At 47.7% G+C, this 24,764-nt stretch overlaps 1 protein-coding gene across 2 annotated transcripts in view; it reads left to right on the top strand.

Annotated features, from left to right (window-relative positions):
- Positions 1–1,421: 1,421 nt before the first annotated feature.
- LOC119407310 (E3 ubiquitin-protein ligase PDZRN3) overlaps positions 1,422–24,764 on the top strand; it is a 145,530-nt gene continuing 122,187 nt past the window's right edge. For both annotated transcript variants that reach the window (XM_037674223.2, XM_037674221.2), the window contains exon 1: positions 1,422–1,982. In XM_037674223.2, the coding sequence (XP_037530151.1) occupies positions 1,962–1,982 (21 nt within the window). In that variant the 5' untranslated portion in view covers positions 1,422–1,961. The remainder of the gene's footprint in view (positions 1,983–24,764) is intronic.

The raw sequence follows: 24,764 nt of genomic DNA, 5'->3' as shown, positions 1-24,764 counted from the left end.
TCAAGCCCCCTACATCCTATACCTGCTGCACGCATTTATCACGCACCAATCATACGCAGCAAGTCACACGCCCAAGTGCTCAACTACTCATTTTTTTTACCTCCTACATCCCACTAACTGCCAGGCACTGAAACGGCCATCTTATTGATAATGCCGCCATTGCCTGCCTGTCCGTGTTTCAACAACATGTAATTATATAAACCCGACGTCACGGACAGCCACTCTCAGCATAAACAAAGGTGCATCAACCGGTAATAAGATAACTGAGGCCTCCTCTTCCCCTCATAATCACTTTGAAATGAGCTAATATGTAAATCGTGTGCAGTACTGTAAACCCACCCCTTATGTAATGCCTTTTTCGGGAGGCCCTTTAGGTAAGTAAACTGAACTTCGCTTAAACTGAACTTCGTTTAAACGAGACAGTGAGAGAGAGAAAAAAGAGACAGAGGGAGGAGAGGCCACGGAGGTCGCGGCTGTATCTCAGAAGCCCACAAGCATCACCCCGCGTTCCGTTTCCTGCCGCAGTGCCGTTCGACACCGAGAAGACGCGTCGCCGTTCAACCTCGCTTCCAAGTTCCAAGTCACCAGCCGGGCACCCGCCCCAACCAAACTGCTTCCTCGGCTACCGGAGTTCTCCAAAAGCAAGTTCAAGAGCGCCACACGCCCTGACCCCTCCTTTCCAACCGAAAACCACGTTCCTCCTCTCCCCCGACGTACGATCAACCTTCTGTCTCTCACCCTCCAATACTTCAGCCGAGGAGGAGGGGCGACAACGCAGACTCAAAGGGCAAGAGGGAGGGAGGGAGGGAGGGCACGAAGTGATGGAGAAGAAGCTGCTGGATAGATGAAGAAAGAGGAGGAGGAAAGGCAGTCACGTGGTCTTGTTTCCCGTTGCTCGCTCGTTGTTAGCGCGCTCTATTTCTCCCCTTCGTAGAGAGAGGAAAAAGGCGAGAGAGGTGGATAGATGATTGTTGCGATTCAAGGCTGAGGAGGAGGTAAGACTCGACGGAGCGCGTTTCGGAGTGGGGAGGAGGAAAAGAGAGAGAGAGGAACCGAGTGGCGGGGTGGGAGTGAGGATCCGCGTGCAGCTCCATCGTTCGTAGAAGCGCGTCAGAAACGCGGCGAAAGCAGCGCTGGCGGCTGCCTGTGTGGTGTGGTGCGCGGCGTGTGTTGTTCCAACGCCACCACCACGCGCTTGCTTTTCTATTGCGGTTTTTGTGCTTTGTTTCTGATTGGTCGCTGGGAGGGAGTGCTGAGCACCCTGTTGACTGAAAGATACGAAGAACGTCTGCTCCAACGTTGTCGTCTGCTATACTCTTTTCGGATTTTGCTCGATCGTCAACTTCGGTCTGAAGGTCCCGGGATAGTTTTGTTTGGGGCAAAGTTGAGGAAGGGGCGTTTATCTGCGATTGGAATTTCGCTCGGTGTTGCGGCGGGCCAGTCGCTGGTTGTTGCTTTCTACTGGTGCATCTACTGCTGTCGTCGTCATGAAGTTGTTGTGTGACAGCGTCACGTGACTGGTGCTCACTGCGAGTGTTTCTGCCGGGAAATCGAGAATTGTGGCACTGAGTTTGTGATTGGCAGGAGCGAGCGTTACAAGTTTCTTGCACGAGTGGTCCGCGGGCGGGAGGGCTCCGCAAATTTCGTGCGTGTGTGCCAACGTCCTCGGTGTTCAAAGTGACAACTCTTTGGGCAGTGTGGAGTGCTAATTCCTTTTCCTTGTGCGATCGGAAGCGGCCTAACGTTATTTCCGGTTTGTGCATAAAACTAGGGAGCGGAGTGCGCGACTGTGTTGTTTCTTTTCGACGAGCGCAAGTGGACTATCGGATTTTCACTCGGCGGCGTAAATTGTGCGGTTTCGAAGGAGAAGCTCCAACGCCGGATTGGATTTGCATCGACTGCACTAGGAGCCGGCTTGCTTACTCCGTGGAGGAGCGACTTACTGGGATAAAAAATCAAGCATGGATTTTGTCGTGCTCAGGGTAAGTGAAGTTGTGTTGCTTGTTTCCGCGCACTATCAGGTCACCATGACGTACCTAAGTTCCCCGATTCCTTCTTTTATTCTACTCAGATCCTAAACCTTCTAATGTTTCAACTTGAAAGGCGTGCGCACATATTTTCTTCTTGCTTGAGGAACTGAACGTTGCAGTTCTTTTCACTAGAGATGTTTCTGCGTTTTTGAAATGTGATCGAACAATTTTTTTTTTTGTGGTCTTTAGTATGTTATTGTTAGGATGTGACGGTTAATACACCGAGGGCTCCTTCAAAAGCCATAGCGTAGCTACAGCATGCAAAAATAAAATCAAACAAAATAAATACGTAAATAAATCCATGGTCGTCGAAATATTTTTGGGAATTTCGGCACGCACTCTAACGGCTGAAGCTGGTGAAATGCAATTAGGAGACAATAAATAATGCGAAATCAGCTGAAACTTGATGCTGCAGCACGAGCGGCGTTCGCACGGCTTTTTTTCTCTTTTCTTTTTTTGTCGTGTCTGCTTGTACCGTAGTTTGACCGCATCCTCGCATAGATCGTGACTTGCGACAGGTTTTTCGGCGCGGAATATTCAATTTCTCATTTTGTTTCTTTCGTGATTGGATGGGGAAAAAAATGATAACGGTCTTCGTGCGCTCCGGATGGTTGTTTCGGTCGTGACACGGAAAACAGCTGCTAAGCGTCGTAATTTTGCGGGTTAATCGATACACGCGTGACGTGTTTGAGTGACAGCGACCTTTTCCGCCGAGTTCATTACTATTATTATTATTTTGTGTGTGTTTGTGTCTATGTGTGTGTGGCTGTTCTGCGATCATCCCGCGCACGATATGTAGCCGTTTCCGGCAACGTATTTTACTTGTCATCCACAACCTGTCATATTTTGGCTGCGCAGTATAGGTTCTTTCGTGTTTGTGTGTAGTGCAGATTTTGTTGTATGCACATACACACAAAAAAAAAACCACTGGACCGAAGCATCGCGCAGATGTTTCACGACAAACGGTGAACGGGCATCCGCACGATTTCAAAGAAAAAAAGAATTATAGGGAAAACGTTGTTTGATCCGTTCGAACACGACATTTAGGGAGCAGACGCTAACGGCTGTTTGGCTTATCACACAGCGGTCCAATCGTTAAATATGATTATCTCTCCTTAATTTGACACATGGCTGCGATGATATCGGCTCCCAGATGGACGATATTTCACGCAGGATAAACGTACGTAGGAGGACCGGGTTGATTGGCGGAACATGGGAGAGGCCTTTGCCCTGCAGTGGGCGTAGACAGGCTGATGATGATGATGATGAAACGTACGTGACCCAAGTTCGATGCATTTTCACGGGAGCACAACGATTGCTTTTTATAAGCAGTGGATTGTTTGTGCACGATATATATCAAAGCGCAGGGTGGACATTTCCGAACTAAAATCCGAGTTTTTGCGACCTTTCCAATAATATAAATGCGTGCCTCATTTTGTTTGTCGATTAATTAAGGCTGTTTTTTTTTTCGTTCACCCTATTATCACCTGAACTCGGCATTATTATTATTTATTGCTATTAGATATGCGTACACAAATGCCCAATGACACAAAGGAAAGAGGGAGGGAGCGGGCTGACAAGTGCCACCTACAGGGGCACAACGCCTGCCTACTCTTCCGGGAGGAAGCGAGAGATAGAGGAAAGGAAGATAGGAGGAGAGAAAGAGGAAAAGAAACGGGAAAGCAAAGGGAAAAAATGACGACGTCTTGGGCAGAAATAAGTAAGCGACTGGACAATTAACAACCACCTCATCTTATGCTGAGTTACAACTAATCAGACAGAAACAAGACATCTGTTGCTGTATTCTGTGTGTAGCTCCCTCCTGCGAAGATTCGTCCACCGGCGGAGTCTCGAAACAAACACGGACCAAAGGCGTATAAAAGGACGCGAGCCAATAACCAATCTCGACGTTTCGTTTCGGAAGCGCAGACTCCGATCCCCCTCTTCCTTCCTCTCCCATATCCGCCTTGTCTTCCGCTGCGTAATATACACGTATAAAAGGTCATATCCGGTTGTCCTTCGCGCCATCGCGGCGCCCCCCGTTTTCCTTCATCAAACAATGAAGGGCGTACAGACGGGTCCACTGTTAAAGGAAACGCTTGCGTGCAGGGTATGTCCGGATTTCGCTCTTTTGCAAAAGCATAGTCCCTAAGGAAGGAAGGAGGGAAGAAACAAGCGGAAAGACAGGGAGGTTAGCCAGTTCTTAGACCGGCTGGCTACCATGTGCAGGGGGAAGGGGTAAGGGCATAGTCCCTAAGATTTGCAATAGACAACTAATGGTTGACAGTTCTGGTTCCTTTTGACAGACTAGTGCCGTGCTCAAACAATTTGTTCACATCCACTTGCCGTTAGGGGGCCAACAATACGACAGGTTCTAGTATGAGTGTTCCCTTTAACAGTGGACCGGGCTGTACATGTGTTGCGGATCTCTAGGCCACGTGATGTTTCGATGCTGCGCTCAATCCACTTCCTTCTTCATGCGAAGCTTGTCACGCGTTACAGATTTCGGTGGCGCCGGCGGCTTAGGCGGGAAAACCCGGCGAGCTTATGCAAATGCGGCCCCTGGAGGTGCGCCGGTCAAGTGCGTATCTGTACGCGCCGTTTTCCAAATAATTGATGCCCTCCCGATCGTGGGCTTGTCGGCGATCAACCGTTTCCGATATAGCGATCTGACCTTTTATCGAGGTCACATGTTATTTACCGTTGCAACACTTCACTGTTGCCTGGCTATGAACGCGTGACCGTCGTTGTCGCCTGTAGCAACTGACGTGTGGCGCTGCTAAGCACGTGGATCAAGGTCCGATTCCCGGCATGGAGGAAGAAAACAGTTAGGAGGGAGCATTGCGCAAGCCAATTGAAATATACATAGAAATACAAACAAAGAAAAAAGAGTAGGTACGCCAGGCACGCACACGTCAGCCTTCGCTTGCCCCCATTTTCACGATAGGGCAATGGCTCCTGAATTTTTAATTTTTTTTTAGAGTCAAGTATCGTCCAACCCCTTTATTCACTCACCGCACGCTGCATACCTATGCTCGCACTGTGTGCGTGTGAGCGCGTGCGTGCGTGCGTGCGTGCGTGCGCGCGCGCGCGCGCGCGTGTGTGTGTGGTGTGTGTGTGTGTGTGTGTGTGTGTGTGTGTGTGTGTGTGTGTGTGCGTGTGAGTGTGTGTGTGCATACGCGTAAAGTAGGATGCTCAGTGGCCGAATAGATCTCCCGCGCACGCCCGCTCTTCAGCAATCGGTCCCGTGCGTATATATACGAGTGTGTATACGATTCAATTCGCGGCTTTTACAACTTCATGCTGCATACAAATCTCCACCTCTCTCATTCATTCGCTCCCCTTGCTCTTCCTTCTCAAAACATTCCTCCCAACGGGCTCGTATAAGTAAATATATCGTCGACGGGCCACTTCGCCCTGAAGTGGAAACGACTTGTTCGTTTAAAAATGAAGAGCAACCTGAGCAGTGTTCTCCGGTCTATTCCAGTTATTGCTTTCGCGCTGTTTGTCTTACCTTCTTGTCTTTTTTTTTTCCTTTTCTATACTAGAATTCCGTACGCCCTCGAATGAGTATGTGCTACATCTGCGAAAAACGCCCTGTCACGTAATCTCTTATCCTTCGAGCTATCTAGGTAGGTGGGGGCTCTCATTTACATGCGATATCTGTTTTCTGCGATCAGGGTTGGAAATCTTACTTGGCTTTCATTTATTTATTTTACTCGAATGTCCTGTCTTGTTCAATGTCTAATCTGTTGGTGTAAATTAAATTGCACTCTAAGTCTTCACGTGTCATAACGCGATAGGGTTATGATGATCGTCCTATACCGGTGTCACGCGGGCATTTTTGATAGCGATCAGGCCTGATCTGGATCGAGTTTCTTAGTCGTGATTGGCTCCTTTACGCTAGCTGCAGGAGGGAGCCTATAACAGTTGATAAATTTGATAATTTGATCCCGACCGGGCTTAATCGTGATCACCAGTGCACCGTGTGACCCCCGTTTTAGTTGGAGATTCCGGATTTCTTTAGTTTAGACCACCTGGGGTTCCTTAAGGTGCTCATAAATCTGAGTGCACGGACGTTTAATATATATATATATATATATATATATATATATATATATATATATATATATATATATATATATATATATATATATATTCTCTGACGAAGGCCATGCCACGGCCAAAACGTCTAACGTAAAGTATTGCGTTCTCGTACGTGTACCCGCGTGTTTTCTTATACGTACCTGACCCACTGAACTTTCCCACTGAATATATATATATATATATATATATATATATATATATATATATATATATATATATATATATATATATATATATATATATATATATATATTATATATATATATAGTATTGCAAAATATCGCTTATCCGGAAGGTCTTGATACGTAATCTCCAATCGGCAAGGCTCGCACAGGTCTCGTCAAAACACCACGTGACCTCGTATGAGCGATGGCGTCACGTCATGACGTCATCACACGACATTTTCGGTTGGTATAAATGGTAGGCAGATTACGGAGACAGAGAGCAAAGCCACGTGTGGTGCGGAAAGCTTACAATGCCTCCGATCCCGGAGGCAGTGAAAAAGCACGTTAGGTGCAGAAAGCTTTCGGGGGGATGGGGGCGGGGGAAGTATCAATACAGTCATTCACTGGGATGAAAAAGAAGACGGCTTTCGCCTTCGAGTCGTCTTAGGCGATTGCGTAAGATATCCCGTGAATATCTTTGCTATTGCCTTGTATAGTATTGGGTTTTCTGGATATTGTCAAGCTGTGTCAAGCGGCGTTTGTCTATTCTTTGTAGAAAATTATTTACGCTCAACTGAACTGAATACCAAACGAAGCGGATTTGACGGTTGCTCTTCGTTTTGCCATTTGCAAAGCTCAGATGTGGAATGCAACAAATTCTACACTTACAAACTTATACAGACCGAGCAATAAACTAAAGGATTGAAGCTTCAAACAGGGTTTTTTACACGCGTCTCAAGTATTGCGTTCTGGCTCGTGAGCCCAGAAAAATACGCAGTCGCACGTAATGCCTCTGGCTAGAGCAAATTCGTGGATTTCTTCAGCTTACATAGAGAAGAAAGCGGACTTCACGAATGCCTTCAATTCAGCAGCAGTTCATTCTCCTTGTCGGATTCGCCCTTGTAACAAAACAATGATTATGAAATCTAAAGTTTGACGGCAACCCGTCTGGCCTGGGAAGTACATAGTGTAAACGCAAAAAGATACACCGACAAAAAAAAGGAGCACAGTTTACTTGACGTTTCGGCCCCCCATACGGGAGCCGAAACGTCATTTGTGAGTCATACGGGAGCCGAAACGTTGATTGTGAACAAGGCTCCCGTATGGGTGGGCCGGAACGTCAAGTAAACTGCGTTCCTTTTTTGGTCGGTGTCTCTTTCCGCGTTTACACAACGTTGATTATATTTGCCATTTTCCGCAGTGATTATTTACATTTCTTCTCTTATGGGCTTAGATTGCTGAATTGTACTCTGAGAACACTCTAATGTCGTTAATTTCACCATCACATGTTTATTAATAAAAGAGAAATCAAGCTAAAAGTTCCATTTTTAAATTTCATGCCGACATCTCCGCACGTGACGCCATGGATTTCAAAGTATATTTTTTCGTATTTCGGCGCCGTTGGCTCAATTATATTTCCTGAAACTTGGTTTGTTAAGTCTATAGCCCCCCCAGACGATAATGTAGTTCATTTTTACCGATTGCGTTAGGTGCAGAAATGTTTCGAGGGGGGGAGGGGGAGGAACATCATTACATAGAATGAAAAAAAAAAAGGATGGCTTCCGCTTTGGACTCGTCCTAGGCAAATGCATAAGGTATCCTGAAAGGTTCTTGCCTTTTTTTATGTTTTTGTTTCTAGTATGTATGCAGCTTCAGGTAGTGTTAAAACTGCCCTCACTATTCGCCAGCTTCTGCAACGAATGGGGAATCCCCGTTTCGGATAGCAGCCACCTTTCGTGGGAAAAGAAGTTATGTACGATGTCTCGGGGGCGACCTCCGACTTCTCATCTTTTGGGACCCAACGGGAGAAAGGTCGGGCGACCCATCGCGGTTAGAGTACGCGAAACATCCACGCGTGGGATGGGCGCATATGATATATTACTCTTCTCTCGGTAAAAGCTCATCCACGATACAGTGTTAGTACAGGAACCCTCTAGCCGTAACAGGCCTCAAGCGCTCGCGTTTTTTTTCAAACGAAGCATGTTTATATAACTCACAGATTCCGGTGGCGGCGTCGTACACGAAACGCCGGCGAGCCTACAGAGATGCGGCCTTCGAAGATGTGCTGGTGACGTGCGTATTTCAATGCGCCGCTTTGCAGTAATCGGTGCTCTCACTATCTTGGGTTTGTGGTGATCAGCCGCTTCTGGTATGGCAATCTGATCTTTTATGGAGGTGACTTGTCGTTTTACGTTGTCACATTTCATTGTTGCCTGGATATGAATGAATGACATTCATTATTGCCTGTATAGTAACTGGAGTGTTGCGCTGCTAATCACGTGGATGAAGGTCCAATTCCCGGCATAGGAAGGAAGCAGTTGGGAGGGGAGATTGCGCAATGCGACAGAAAGAAAGAAGGAAAGAAAGAAAAGTAGTACCCCCGTCTGGCACGCACACACTAAGCTTCACTTGCCCCCATTTTTCAGCTAGGGCAAGAGCTCGGTGTCTCCCCTAAGGCCCAAACTGCGCTGCGTCACTTCTCACCTAACTTTCTTTAGTGAAGAATTTGACTGAAGAAGTTAGGCATACCGTTAGCTCTAGATCCAAAACAGGACGTGTAAGTTCACGAGAACACATCCTTTCACCAAATGTTCAGTGTGCGTAATGATAGTTTCAACATGGCGTATGCCTTCCTCGGTGGTGCAGTGACAACGTCGCTTGGCTGCTGACCCGAAAGTTGCGTGTCCGATACCTGCCGCGGCGGTCACATTTCGATGGAGCTGAAATGCTAAAAGCCTGTGTACTGTGCGATGTTAGTGCACGTTAAAGAACACCAGGTGGTCGAAATTTACGAAGCCCTCCACTACGGCGCGCCTCATAATCATATCGTAGTTTTGGCACGTGAAACCCCAGTTATTATGATTACAGCATGACGCCTGCAAAGTCACGTCCGAAGTTGTCCGTGCTCTGCGCGCATTCATGCGGCACTCACATGCGCTTCGGGACCGCCCAGTAAGCTTTATTAACGCTATGCTGTTTTCTTTAGTGAGTTTGTGTGTGTGTGTATGTCTTAGAGAGAGAGAGAGACAATAATAATATCTGGGGTTTAACGTCCCAAAACCACGATATGATTATGAGAGACGCCGTAGTGGAGGGCTCCGGAAATTTCGACCACCCGGGGTTCTTTAACGTGCACCTAAATCTAAGTACAAGGGCCTCAAACATTTTCGCCTCCATCGAAAATGCAGCCTCCGCGGCCGGGATTCGATCCCGCGACCTTCGGGTCAGCAGTCGAGTGCCATAACCACTAGACCACCGTGGCGGGCCGAGAGAGAGAGAGAGAGAGTGAGAGACAGGTGGAGAGGGAGAGTGGGAACGTTAGGGCACTGACACACCCCCGCCTTCTTCAAGCGCACCGAGCGTGCGGGGAGCCATTTTGGCTCCGCTAACGAGCTGCCAGAACTCTAGAGAACAGCGTCGACGCGCGCCAGCGCGCGGATGGATGGACGTCTGGGAGGTACCAGCGTGCGAGTGGTCGTCTTCGAGTCTGCCCCTCTCCCCCTTGCCCCATTCTTCCCTTCTCCTCTCATCTCTCTACTAGAGACGTCGACCTCCCACGTGGTTGTTAGCCCGAGGTGGAGAATAATGTGTCTAACGGCTGCGTGTGCCCTCTCAGTGGCGGTGCGTTCCCTCGTGTAACGAGCGTGTAAAAAGACGCGCCGCGACTTCTGCCATTAGCGTGGTTTTTTATCTGGACGCGTCACTTATTCATCGCCACCCACTCCGCATTATGACGTCGTGTCTTGAACCTAGTGTACTGCTACAAACTCGCGACATCTGGTGACGCGCGGTTCTTTAAACGAGAAGTGACGTGTCGTTTGCAACTTGTCCCCAGGCGTTCCTTTCGCTAAGTGAAGTTGTATACATGGTGCCCCCGCTAACTCTAGCCAGAGCTTAAAAATATGCCGACGCACTTTACGACGACAAGACACGATGCTGCCGACTATTGCATGGAGTTAGTCGCACTATTTTTTGTGTTCTGCTCAATTGTTAATCAGGCAAGATTAATTATTCAACTTTCGAAGCAACGATGCTAGGCAAAAAGTTTCAATGAGAAAGTTGTAGATCGGTTTGCAAAACGTCCGATTAGACACTTTCAAACTTGCTAGCTATTAAGTATTAGTGTTTTTATGCTTAGTGGAGATGTCCGCGAAATGCAAGAATATGCGACTTGACTTGCCCGCTTGCGCGCCGTGATTTCAGTGTTGCCTAACCTTCCGCGTACAAACTATACGCTTCCCTCGCGGCGGTTCATGACAGCGATAAGCAGGCGCAGCGCTTATCGCTGGTGCTACTGCAAGCAGCAGGTCCGTCATCGCACAGCCGCCACCATAGTCGCTGCCCAGTCGCAGCACTGCAATCACGGCGCGCATGGGCGCTCATGCGGGCATGTCACGTGGGATTTTCTTTTGTATTTCGCGGGCATCTGTAGTAAGCAGAAAGAGACTAATCCTTGATAGATAGAACAATAGACGTGACGTTTTTTTGGCTTAACGAGCGTGGACGGTGTATATTCGGAACCTCGTCAAACACCGTAACAATGTCAGATTCTGTAATCTTGGCATGCATACACACACTGAACCTATTCATGCATATATTGGCCTAATGAGAGCTGATAATACCGGAGTCACACGGTGCATAGCTAATCGCGATTAAGCCTGATCAAGATCACACTCCTTATCAGTGATAGGCTCCCTTGTGCAGCCTTGCGTAAATGGGACAATCACGACCAAGAGAGTAGATTCGGATCAGGATCAATCGCGATCAAAAGTCACCGTGTGACATCAGTGTAAGATGACGAAATATACAACCACACGACTCAATACGATAATGTCCACGGATCTGCGTTACCGCGACGCGAACCTTCGACCTCCCACGTGGTTCATCCCTCCGGAAGAACAAACGAACAAAAGTGCCAACGCAGAACATTGCGCTCAAAACATCCGCGGGGGTCTTGCGGTCGGCGCCTCCCCGGTAATAAGCGCGTAAAGATGCCGGCGTCCATTACAGCTTGCCTAGCAAGGTGAGGGGGAAGAAATACGCCGACGGCCCTTGGTCATTGCGCGTAGTCACGAACTCAATTTGGGCGCCAGAGGAAAAAACAAAACAGAAAAAAAAAATAGAGCAGACGAGTGGGGTGCCGGAAAAGGAACTGAGCCGCCTGCAATATCGTTCCTTAATATATCCCAGCTGGCAAAGCAGACGGCACGGAGTTTCCCGCGAAAATGACTGATGTGAATGCTGGCGCTACGATCGTTAAGGCAGTAAAGGGTAGTGAATGCAGTTTTATAATTGTCGCGGTTGTGGCTCATGACGTTCTTCGGTGACGATCAATTGTACAAGCACACCAGGAACAAGGAAGGAACACGAGACTGCCATAGATTAGCAACTGAATATTTATTATCAAATACTCATATATTTAGTACAAACAAACGTAGTTAGGATTGCATATTGGCGGTTAAAAAACAATTTGTAGTTCATGCAACGTCACAGACGGACTTGCCACACGCATATCACCAGACATATGCGTGGTAAGGCCGTCGGTGACGTTGCATAAACTAGAAATTGATTACATAACCGCCAATCTACAATTCCAACCATGTGTGTTTGTACTAATTCCAGTTCACTATAGTTTGTACTGTATGAGTATCTGACAATAACTTTCCAGTTGCTAGTCTGCGCCCGTCTTGTGTTCATTCCTTTATCTGGTGTTCTTGTGCAGTAGATCGTCGCAATGGATTAGTATACTTTCATTTTTTTTAATGGCCAAGAAAAGCAGTTTGCTTCTTCGATGCGTAAGGATTGCATGGATGGCTCAACGTAAAAAACTCTGTCACAGAAAACGTGGGCCCATACCGTAGATTTTGAGTTTGCAATGGTTTTGCTTGTTAATAACAGTAGCGTGCACGGACATGCAAAGCAAGATGTGGCGAGATAGGGGAAGCAAATATGTACAACGGCAAAAGATACTGTCGCGTAAACGTTGATTTCGCTATTTTCTTCTATCTTTTGGCTCGTTCCAATGTTGCGGGTCTGCCCAAGAGCAGGGTTTGCGGTGGTGTCCTTGAGTGGCTCATTGGCTTTGTTGTGCGACCGCGTTGCGAGGGTCTGTTTCCCATTTAGGGGACCGCAGGCGGCTCTGCATCCGCTGCGCCTGAAGGTATGCGGGGTGAACTGTACGGTGGAAGCCTAACGGATGTCGCGATAGCTTTTTGTCTGTTTTTACTTTAGTTTAGATTATTATTCTTTGGGCGGACGGTGGTCATCGAGTTCAATCTCGGTGGAGACCGCCCGCGATTGGGTGTACCTGTTTGAATTCGTGACACCCGATTGGGTGTGGTCAACGGGGACTTCTGAGTGGCCCTTTTTTGTTTGGTCTCTGGGGTGGCCTCGGGACGCTTCCGGAGGAGCCAAGAGGAGGTCGCACCGGAGACGCCACGAGAGCAGGTTGCAGCGAGTTCTGCTCAGAGTTGTCAGAGTTAGTAGCGTACAAGTGTGTACAACGTCTAATTAGGAAAACTCTAGCCAAATAAATCAGTTTAGGGGAAAGTCTATGGTTCTGCTGTGTGTACGGTCATATCTCCGGCGGCGACCAAGTAGCGACCAGAACACTACGCTACAATATTTAACAGCCAGTGACTGATGATCGCAAAGAATGCATACACCCCCTCCCCCCCCCCCCCTTCTTTCTTCCCTTTCCGAAGAACGGTGTTGCCAACTGGATGCCTCCTCTGGTTAACTTCCATGTTTTCCTTTCCCTTTCTCTACATCTTCATAGGCAAGGAAAGGACCAGCAGTAACCACTAACCTATAACGCACAACTAATACACACATAACTAAACAACTTATTTCTACAAGTCAGCGTCGTATCTGCATCTGTCCCTGTTTTTCATTCTGCGCATGGTTGCACCCTGTTGGCTTTCTTTCTTTTCTATTATTTTTTTTTGTCTTCACAGCTCAAGACATACGGCACCAGGGTCATGTTAGAGATAAGCGCCCCCCTCTAATCCGTCCCAGCCGGGAGAGGTTTTCCTTGCAACTTTTTCGCAAGCTGCAAGTCCGCAAGTCTGCCAGCTGCAGACACGCTAAGGATCCCAAGCCGGAGGTACTTTATTACGAGAAGCTGTATGCCGTCGTTCTGCTATCTCAATATTCTCGTTCCGTTTCGCTTACCGTATGTACTCGCGTAATGGCCGCACCGACAAAATAGGCGAACCAAAAACTTGGTTAAAAAATACCTTCGTGAAATAACTTTGTTTAGAGAATAAGACGAGAGCCTTAAATGCGTCGTCCAGCGCAAAAAAAATGACCGTCGGCAGCTTCGGCGTCCTGCTGCGTCGGCGTCAACACGACACATGAAAAAAAATCATCATCACGTGATGACGTCACTATATAACTGCATAATGACGTCACAGATCGCCGAAACTTGTGACATCATCGTGACGTGACTATGACGCCATGTCACGTGCCGTCACATAATGCCGTCATCACATGAGATCATCGCACGGTCAAAGGTGGACCGATCCCGGAGGCAGTACAAAACCACGTTAGGCGCAGAAAGCTTTCGGAGGGGGGCGGGGACGGATCTATATATCGACTGAGAAGAAATTGAAGACCACCTTCGACTTTGAGTCCTTCGACTTCGGGACCCTGTAAGCTTTTCTTTTTATTTTTTATTCAGTATTGCTGACTTATTGTCCAATCAGGGTGCTCATTATAAAAACAAAATGAGTAGCAATGACACAACAGCAATAACGGCTGAGGAAAGTTGTGCAGTCTGATCACTTGTTTTGGTAAAGCAGTTCCACTGGGCAAATAAGGAGATGTAAACACAAAATCTCAGTAGAAAAAAAGACCTGCGGCCATTACACGAGTATATGCGGTACACGCTTCAATATTTTCTTTCTTTTCGTCAGTATCTCGTTCACGCCAGACAGACGCTCCGCCGCACATGGCCTCCCCTGGAAGCTGCTCCTACACCCCCCTTCCTCCGTGTGTTTTACCAGGAATGGCGCCTCGGTTTCATTTCCGGTCTGTCGCACCACCAGGCCCTAGCGCTGCCTCGTACTTCCTTTCGACAGTTCACTAATGCACGCTCTATATTTTCTTGTTTTGTTTTCTTTGTCAGACATACTGCTTGAATCTGTACTCTTTATTGGTTCTATTCCGACTCCGCGCGTGTCGCATTACTGTAGTAGCAAATCACGCCTCTTCCCTCCCAACACGCTATCTCCCTCACTCTTCTCTCTCTCATATATATATATATATATATATATATATATATATATATATATATATATATATATATATATATATATATATATTGGCGGTCGCGTTGTCGATGTCACCGTAATCTGCCGCGGAATGCGCGGAGGAACGCGGAGCGGATGTTATTTATAGCTGCCGTTTCGGTAATATTTATTTAATATACGTCTCGTTCCGGCGCGCAAGAAATACATTAAAAAGGAATAAGTGAGTTGGGTTGGAGGCTTGCGGGGGGGGGGGGGGGGGTGGAGGAGGATGAGAAATTTGTAACGCTTGAGATTCTTCGAGGAATCCGGAAACGTGTTACGCATAAACTCTCGTGTGAGGTGCGACAGTTTCTTTTTTTTTTTTGGGGGGGGGGGGGGTCGTTTTGAAACTTTTTTTTGTCGAGATTTTACTCCAGCTGTGTAGTTTATAGTGTGAATATTCTTGCGGGGACGAGGATGCAATATATAAGTAACATCTGGGTTTGAGAGAAATTTGCCGGCTGTGCGACACGCGGTAATTTGTCAAAACGTGCATGGGCGCACGATTTAATCCTTGGGGAATCGTTTAATGGCTGGAGTCTCATGCAAGAAATCTAGAGTTCTTTTTTTTTTTATTCTACATCTGCTGTGGATGTGTATACAGCACCGTGCTAGGGGAACCGCAAGAAGGTTACGTGAGGGTTATGTGTGTTGCCCTCCCCATATATCCGCTATCCCTCATTTGCGACAAAATTTCAGTTTTACCCGCTGCGGTGGCGTAGTGGTTTTGGGGTTCGACTGCGCTGACCCGAAGGTTTCGGGATCACAAATCCCGGCCGCGGCGGCCGAATTTCGATGAAGGCGAAATGTACTTAGATTTATGTTCTGGTTAAAGAACACCAGGTGGTCGAAGTTTCCGGAGCCTTCCACTACGACGAGCCTCATATAATCAAGTCGTGGTTTTGGGACGTTAAACCCCAACAATTATTATTTTTAAATTTCAATTATATGTAATCTCACACTGCACGATCGGCCATGCTGTATCGCTGTGCTGCTTTGCGGTGTATAGCAGCGTATATTTTTTTAAATAAGCCAGTGTACTAATACTGAAGTTCATTGCGCATGTAGATATCAAGACATACTTTGAGATAGCGTGTGTTCACTGAAAATTAGGTGGGTAGATGGGTGGGTAGAAAATTAGGTGGGTAGATGAGATTAATAAGTTTGTAGGTATAACGTGGCAGCAGAAAGCACAGGACCGGGTTGATTGGCGGAACATGGGAGAGGCCTTTGCCCTGCAGTGGGCGTAGACAGGCTGATGATGATGATGATTATGGTATTCACTGCATGTGAGTAGAAGCGGAGTGAACATACTCCGTTCTGAGCGTAAAAACTATTAGGAGAGTTAAGGCGGTGTGGAACACTTACACTCCGAAAGTAGAGTTACCCCGACTCCCTACGTTCCTGGAGCGCAGACATGCTGCGCATATGCTTTCGCGCGTAGGCGTTCCACACGAAGTGAGCTACGGGCAGTTTATACTACCTAGTTGTTAAGTGAATTTCTGCCCGTGTTATCGAAAGGGAGTAAAAAAGTAGGTCAAGCAATAAAGTCCCAAAAGGGAGTCAGCGAGGCTGCCTTTGTTCTCAGAGCGTACAGATATTCGGCGCAGTTGCTTCGTCCGTACGCTTTGTGTATTACGTAATTTACTTGCACACTGTGCACGCGATTGTTGCGTCACTAAGCATATGCCTCAAAAAGGTAACACTTGTACCCCCACGAGAGAGTCATTCGGGTTCGCTCTGTTTCTGAGAGTGTGTGCTCGTCGTCTGCACTTGCTATATCCGGGCAATTACGATATAAAACCATCTGCTAACAACCTCTACGCGAATGGTACGTCTATACCTGGATATACGCCGTCTACAACTTGCATACACACGTGATTCCAATGCAAACACCTTTATGACAAACTGCTTGAGCACCTTAGGGATGCATTGTTATACAGCGTACTCCGTTGCCAAGGTCACGCGCCGTAACGCTCGTAAAATAACCGGTACATAGGTAACCATTCATTACAGAGGTAATTTCATTGTACAGGTCTTCGTTGTATATAGGCCGTGGACTGTGTGCATCCATCGATTGGCAATTTATACGCAGTTGTTACACCGCCTGTTACATCAGCGTGAACAGCCTTACGGCTTCAAATAATGGGCACTCAGGCGAAACGAACATTCACGTGCATGTTAAATCAGCACAAGCTGCGACGGCGGCGCTTTATAGATTGCACGCACGTGTCGCGCTCCAAAGCAACAATGCCAGATTCAATTCTCCGGGCGTCCACGCTGTGGGTGTCTGCGTGCGCGATTATTCTTTTGTTGCTCTTATTTATTTTGTTCTTCTTCGTCCTCGTCTTCTTCTTCTTCATGTTGTTATTCTTCAGCTAGAGGAAGGAAACGGGGGGGAGGGGGGGGGGGGCGCTTTGGGTCTGGGCTTTGAGGGAGTCTGTACATCCATTCGGCCAACGCGCTCCATTCAGCTCACGTACGCAGCGGCGGGTGTTTGGACCGGACATCGCAGCCTCTTCATCTCGGCGTTGACGGGGTCCCAAGCGTGCGAGCCTTTTCTCACATCGCCGCGTTTTCGCCTCACTTGATTGAGGCCGTTTTCTGTTCGAGTTAGCGAGTTTTACGTGACACGTCTTCGCAGCGCCCTCGCAAGAACATCATCTAAAATTTCTGTTTAAAGTATAAACACGTACGGGCACCTCGTTTCATGAACACTTCTCTGCAGCCTATACTTCACGTCCTCTCACGTTCAGTTCTACGCCTATAAGGCTGCATTTCGCGCCCCCGTTTCAGCTCTTCATAAACTGTGTGCACTTGGAAGTGTTATCATATTGGCCTGGCAGAATTGTAGTATTATCGTATGGAGCATGGACATATATGTCACCATAGCCCACATTTACTATCATCTGAGTTCTTCTCACAGAATATCTTCCTACCTGTGTTCAATACCCGAAACGTCTCATGCTAAGATTTTCGCGCCTCATATATGTAGCCACTCGGACATTCAGTAGATCACACATTCTCTTCCTTATTCAGCCAATCACGAATTCAGTCAATCGTCAAATTGCTCACGAAGAACAATCACTCACTTATTCAAACGCTTGCATTGTGCATATCCATTCGAACAGTCACCCATTCACTCAACATATATTACCAACGCAATCAACCAACAACTACAATTTGCTCATTCAATCATCCGATCTTCTAATTATTTATCCGAACAATCAAACAGTCGTTCAGCCATTCGCTGTATCGCGAACTCATACACCCATCAACAACTCACTCACTCACTCACTCACTCACTCACTCACTCACTCACTCACTCACTCACTCACTCACTCACTCACTCACTCACTCACTCACTCACTCACTCACTCACTCACTCACTCACTCACTCACTCACTCACTCACTCACTCACTCACTCACTCACTCACTCACTCACTCACTCACTCACTCACTCACTCACTCACTCACTCACTCACTCACTCACTCACTCACTCACTCACTCACTCACTCACTCACTCACTCACTCAATCACTCACTCACTCACTCACTCACTCACTCACTCACTCACTCACTCACTCACTCACTCACTCACTCACTCACTCACTCACTCACTCACTCACTCACTCACTCACATCCATGCTCACTAGAACCGCTGAAATCCCGGTGCGAAAGAAGCCCACGAAATGGGGTGATATGACCCAAAGCAAATAACGTCGGAGCCTGCTCCACGCAAAGGCGTCCGTTAGCTTTCTTTTTTTTTTCCAACTTTTCGTCCACTGCCACCGAAAGCTCAGGTCAAACGACCAACACACACAAACACACACACACACACACAAAGCAACCCGTCACCAAACATTGTGCGTCGTACTGAATCGCACGCAATATGCACATATCTGAGCATTTTCGCCTTCTCTCACCCCTTGTATGGTATATATCCTCAATGTGTTTCCCCAGGATGTATTCAGCGCGCAATGCTTCTCTCCTTGCGCGGGTATACGAATGGTCTTCCTCAGTGAACCGGACAGCCTCATCCGTGAATCTGGGACTCGTCTCTCTATATGGCCACCTAATACATGCACTGTGCCATCTCCCAAAGAGTACGAGACAAAGACGAAAAAAAAAAAAGCACACACGGGCAAGAAAACAACCCCTAGAGGGCGTGCTTCCCTGCATGTGTTTGATATACGCGTCGGTGAGAACCGTGAATCAGAGCTGGGTTGCCGCCCTTCGCGTCCTCTTCTCTCTTCTCGGTACTCTCTATTAGAGCACTGCACGGGCCCGGGCCGGCCCGAAAGCCCGGGCCCGGCCCGGCCCGCGGGCCGGGCCGGGCCGGGTAAGGGGTTCTTGGATCGGGCCCGGGCCGGGCTCGGGCCCTTGATCTTCGGGCTCGGGTCGGGCTCGGGCCTGAGCCAGGCCCGTATTAGGCCCGGGTCTCATACGTATAGGTATAATTGCGCGTGTACGTTGTGTGGCTTTGTTTTTGTTGTTTTGTGGGGTTTAACTTCCCGAAGCGAGCCAGGCTATATGAGACGCCATCGTTGAGGGCTCCGGGCAATTTAAACAACCTGGAGTGCATTGGCGTGCACAGAAATTGCACAGTACAAGACGCCTACAATTTTGCTCCATCGGTATGCTACTCGGGATTTCAAGAAACGCCTAATATAAGCTTCCGCCATTATAGCGAGTGAAAGACGTTCTTGAGTACCGTGTAAGGAAAGCAACGGTAAACTGCCTAGATTAGTGTATATAAGATGTGCGCGTTGGTATCTAAGGAAACATTCCGAGTATGCAGCTACGTTCGCATGCCCGTAGACTGGCCAACACGACTTGTGAGTCATTAATATCTCAGTAGCTGTTTTTCGTGCATTTTAAGTGCAAGATGCGGAGCGAGCCTTAACCCAGGGCAAACGCCGTTGTTGATTTTCCCAGTACTAGTGGTGATGCGCCAGACCATAGAGGCACTCGTTTCCCCGAGTGGCGGTGGCGGTGACTCGGGGAAGAAGGGTGGAACAAAGAACCTTGTTGTTTTGAACACGAAAACGTAGTGTTGGTTGGGTGCAGTTGCCTGCCCGAGGCGTCAACACGACAGCTTTAATTTATGTAACGCTGCCCAGCCTAGCGTATTCCTCCCAGAAGCAGCTAGAGCACGTTTTTTTTTCATTGCATTGTGCAATAGATAAAGTTTGCAGGAGACTTGCTACTTTTATTCAGCAGTCCTAGCTCGTATGCAGTTGATGTAGACTCCACCTAAAAATTTCTGCCATGCGTTTTTCTCCACTTTATGCAGGTATTATATTTTGTAGTCGTTCTTTGAAATGCAAAAATAAGATTGCGTGGTTACCACTGCGTGCGTACATAAAACAGCCAGCCATGACTCCAATTATATTTTATATTGCCCTGCAATTATTTCGCAAAAGCGTTACGGGCGTAATTAACTGAAAGTATACACAGTACCAGTGAAAGTCGTGACACTAAAAGAAGTTCCTTAAACAATCTCTAGATAATATCTGGTGTGTGGCAGGTATCTTCACAATCACCAAAGGTTGGACAGTGTCTCGTTTATGCTCAAGGCATAAGTAGCTGAAACGGGCCGGGCTGGGCCGGGCCGGGCCGGGCCCAAACCTTTCGGGCCCGGGCCGGGTACGGGCAACATTAAAGAACACCGGGCCGGGCTCGGGCGGGCCGGAGCATGGCGTTTTCGGGCCGGGCCGGGCCCGGGCCGGAAAAATCGGCCCGTGCAGTGCTCTACTCTCTATCAGCCGTTTCGTTTTTCTTTTTAATTCTGTAGATTCTGCGTGGAAACGCTGTGCTGTTGTACCCAACTGAAAGCGCAAGCATATGCGATGCGTACACGCCCGTGAAGTTTGTTTCTTTGTATAACTCGCTTGAAGGCTGCGGTGCGAGTTCGTGCAGCCCCGTGGAGACTTGCAGTTCTTGTGTGAACTTGCACGAACAGTTCATTGTAAATATGCTTCTCTATGTGGCCTTTTCATGCGGCCTTCTTTCCTTCCTTTTAAAGTTTCGTTTTTCGTGCTCAAACGTTTGCTCCTGTGGCGCTGCAAACATCCTTTCGGACTTTCGTATATATTTGCTCCTAACTTCATTGCGTATCTCATCTGCGCCCTTTTGCGAAGCTCCAACGTGTTTACTTACGTAGCGAATGTTTGGGGATTCGTTATATACGTGCCTTAGAGTGACGTATGTGTCTGTTTTCTTTTCGGTGCGCACGCGCCCGCGCATTGTTAGTTCGACGTGCCCGTCTCGCTACAGTGAGGGGAAGCTTGTCCATTTGGAAGTTTGCTTAAATCTGCGAGCGCGCTTCGTGGAGTTCCAGAGACTGCGCAGATATTGCTTAGGCTAGGCTTCCTTTGTAAATGTGCCCCCTGCCCTCTTACTAACTAAAAGTTTCTCCTGCAGTTTATTTTTGGAGATGGAAGGTCGTTTGCGCATTTATATACCTTGTACCTATACTGTACTGTTTCTATTCCATACACATTTATATTATATAGACTGTTTTACGCAAGTTTGTCGCTTTCAGTTTAGCTGTTTACGTCTGCCCTTGCTGACATTTCAGGATGGCGTCTTTTCTCCGCATCCCGCTTACGTTCCCGTATAACATGCCGTGTGTCTATGTGGCCCTTCTTCTTCGCCTTTCAGTGTACAACCTATCAGGTCACCGATGAAAAAGAAAATAGAAGTGCGTACCTTTCTTTATTCTGTTGCTTATTTACGAACTTTCTTACGTTGCTGGAGGAGGTATTCTTTCGAGTCCTGCTTAACAGTCACGTATAAAATCAGACGTATGTCTATGTGGCTTTATTGAGTTTCTTTTTTCGGCGTACCTGAGCAACAGCGAATAAAATAGCTGTGAAGCTCTCAGATTTTGATCGTTTAACATGTGCTGGCTGAGCTGCTCAGTTCTTTCGCACTGTTCGTTGTAAATGCGTTTCTCTATGTGGCCTTTTCATTTCTCCTTTTCATTTCTTAGTATAGAACGTGTCAAGCCACCGGCAAAACGACAACAGTATGTGACGCCTTGTCTATTCTATTCATTGTTGATTCAGCAACTGATGTTTTGCGGCAAACAGGCCTTTCAGTTCATTGAGCAGTGCCATGGCAACTGCATTGTTAATTACGTATAAGTTGAAACACATTCTAAAAGACAGGGCGTGAAAACACGGACACAAGAAAGAAGTTATCTTTCACGCAGACCCCAACGCGTGCCGGATTGATAGGTTCGCCTATTTCCCGGGCATGCGCAGATAAGTTTTCGTGCCTTTCTTTTCCGCTTATACTGTGCACCTCTTCAGTTTTTAGTCGGCGTTTGTGGTGTCTTGACTTCTTTCTTGTGTCCGTGTTTGCGCGCCCTATCTTTTAGAATGAATACTTACCAGCTAGCTCGGCTCTCTGACATTCCAAGCTTGAAAAACATGACACTTATTGTTATTTACAGCATTATTTTACGTTTTTAATATTGCTGGAGTACGCGACTGTGTGTAGAGACTCAAAATTTAACACGTGTTCTCCAATGCACCCAGGATCATACGTCAACCAGATTTCCGTACGAAATGTGTTACGTCTATATGTGGCCTTTTCTTATTTACTTCACTCTATCTACCCGTGCACAGCGATCAATAAAATGTGGTGCCGTGCAGATTCTCCACTTGACATCTTATCTTCATCACGGCTGCATGCCACAACTGGAATAAGTGGGAATCTACAGACCTATTTAAGTTTCAACGTGTGGTTAGGCGTCTTCGACGGCCACGATACGATGCGTTTTCTCCGCATCCCGCCTATATGCTCGCATAACAGTCAATGTTTTCCTATGTGGCCTTTTTGTTGTTCTCCTCATCTCACACGCCCTACCAGCAAGTGTATGAAAGGAACTTCTTCCAATTTAGCTGTTTACGTAGCCAGACTTCGTACGCCGAGGTTCCCGAGTATGGAAGGACGACTTTCTATATGTGGCCTTTTTCAGATATTTGGTTCTTCTTCTCTAGCGCGTATCCGGCCAGCCATGAATGAACGGGAGCTGGCGAATCGAAAAAGAAGGGGGGATGGATGCTGCCAGTGATGTATGACCCTTACGACGCTCGCATTTATCATCCGATGTCTGCCACCCTTTCTCTCTCTCTCTCTCTCAATATAGACCCAGCCCTTTTCCGGCTTTCATCTCGGCTCTCCGATGCTCGCCAGTGTTCCGTGACCAGTCGAGGTCCGGTCCCGTTTGTCGAATGCATTTCGTTTCGTATGCAGATACGGTTTGTCTATGCTTCTATGCTTTAATGCCCGTGCACGCTTCGCACTCCGCATATACACAGACGTCTGTGTGGGGGCGTGTGTGCTTGCGTGCGGTAGACGAGTCGTTGAGTTCCCAAATGACCCCTCTGGGATACCCGGAAGACGGCTTCTGCATGTGTATATAACACGCTTTGCTCTGTCGAACCAGATTCTCTGCTCATCGTTTTTCCCTCCCTCTCTATTTCTCTGTGTGTGCGTGTGTGTGTGTGCGTGCGTGCGTGCGTGCGCGTGTGTGTGTGTGTGTTTGTGTGTGTGTGTGTGTGTGTGTGTGTGTGTGTGTGTGGTGCGTGCGTGCGTGCGTGCGTGCGTGCGTGCGTGCGTGCGTGCGTGCGTGCGTGCGCGTTAAGTTCACCATCATATCCACCATCATGAATTTGGCACTTCTGATGTTCTCAAACTGGCCCGACAGAGATGTGGGCTACCCTATATGGGCAACACCTCTTCCCACAGACGTTCTTTTGTTCTATCCAAATGCTCGAGGAATTCTCATTTAAACGTCATCATCACTTATGCAAACGCCTTTGAGATGTTGTACACACGCAGCTCGCTTGTTGTCTTCCGCGGTGGCTTCCTCCAGAACTATACTCCCGCTATCATCCCATCAGGCCGACGCAGAACTAAGAGTCCTTCCACACCAAGCCAAACTACACACGCCGTATTGCCTCCTCGCGTTTAATAATCTCTCCTCAAGAGTACGGTGTACCATTACGTGAAGACAATGCAACCTCACATGTATTTCTTTCGCACTGCTGCAACATACGACCTTTCGTATTGCGAAAGACACCAAGGCAGAGGGGGGGGGGGGGCGTCATTTTTCGCTCGCCCCCCTTCCTCCGACTGCTTTCTTCCAAGGCTGACCACTCGCTTACTTGCGCGAGTGAGCCGCCGGACATCGCTCGGTCAGCAATTACGGGGTCTCGTCGGGAAACTGTAATCAAGGCCCTGACGGGGTCGCCTTATAACAACAGCCTGCCTTCCACGATCCGGAGAGCGGGCGAGCAATGGGAGACGGCCACTATGTGGTGCGTGTGGCACCCGCCGTACTCTTTCGTTTGAGAGACATTTCTTCAAGCGATGCATGGCGCTACGAACATGGTCTTAAGGCCTTGACGCGCCATGCGCTCTTATTGGGTTGAACGATGCATCCTTGAGAAAACTGTGGCTCATAGCGGCTGAGATGGAGGGTCCAACTGCCGAGGAGACAGGGTCACTCTGCGTGAGAACAGCTCATATTTGGAGAACGATATGCGCTGTTGAGCGAGTTGGTATTTGTTTTAATGACGCAACCTAGCGCGAAAAACGGGCCACCACACAGCTCCTGTGATGTGTTCTTGTCTTCTGTGTAGCGCGCTGTAGCGTAGGAATAAATGCTTTCCGACCACCGGTAAAATAAATAAATAAATAAATAAATAAATAAATAAATAAATAAATAAATAAATAGAAAGAGAGCCAGCACTTAAACAATGTCGTAGTCATTTTTTTGTTTTAATAAAGCCGAAGGGTTAGTTTTGTTCACTGCAATATATGTATAGAAATACAAATAAAGGAGGGAAAGAGTGGGAGTGTGCAGAGCTCAGAAAATTTGAGGGGTGCGGGGGGGGGGGGTTGTCTTGACACCGAACCCCCCCTTTTGAATACGCACCTTTTCAACGGAGGCTACCTGGATGCCGCTATAATGCCATCTGGGCTGTTGTAAATTGTGACTCCCAAAAATGCACTGCCGACGCAGCAACGTCGGCACGCATCATCTTTTGTACTCCCATGCAAAAGTCCAGAAAGGATGTGCGTCCCCCCTCTCCGTTGAACAGGCGAATACAAGGCATCGATCGTTTGTTGACCCAACCGAAGAAATACATCG

The sequence above is a fragment of the Rhipicephalus sanguineus genome, chromosome 10 (assembly GCF_013339695.2).
Source record: "Rhipicephalus sanguineus isolate Rsan-2018 chromosome 10, BIME_Rsan_1.4, whole genome shotgun sequence".
NCBI classification, from domain to species: Eukaryota; Metazoa; Arthropoda; class Arachnida; order Ixodida; family Ixodidae; genus Rhipicephalus; species Rhipicephalus sanguineus.
The sequence above is the reverse complement of the archived record's forward strand: the minus strand, read 5'-3'. Positions and strand labels throughout refer to the sequence as shown.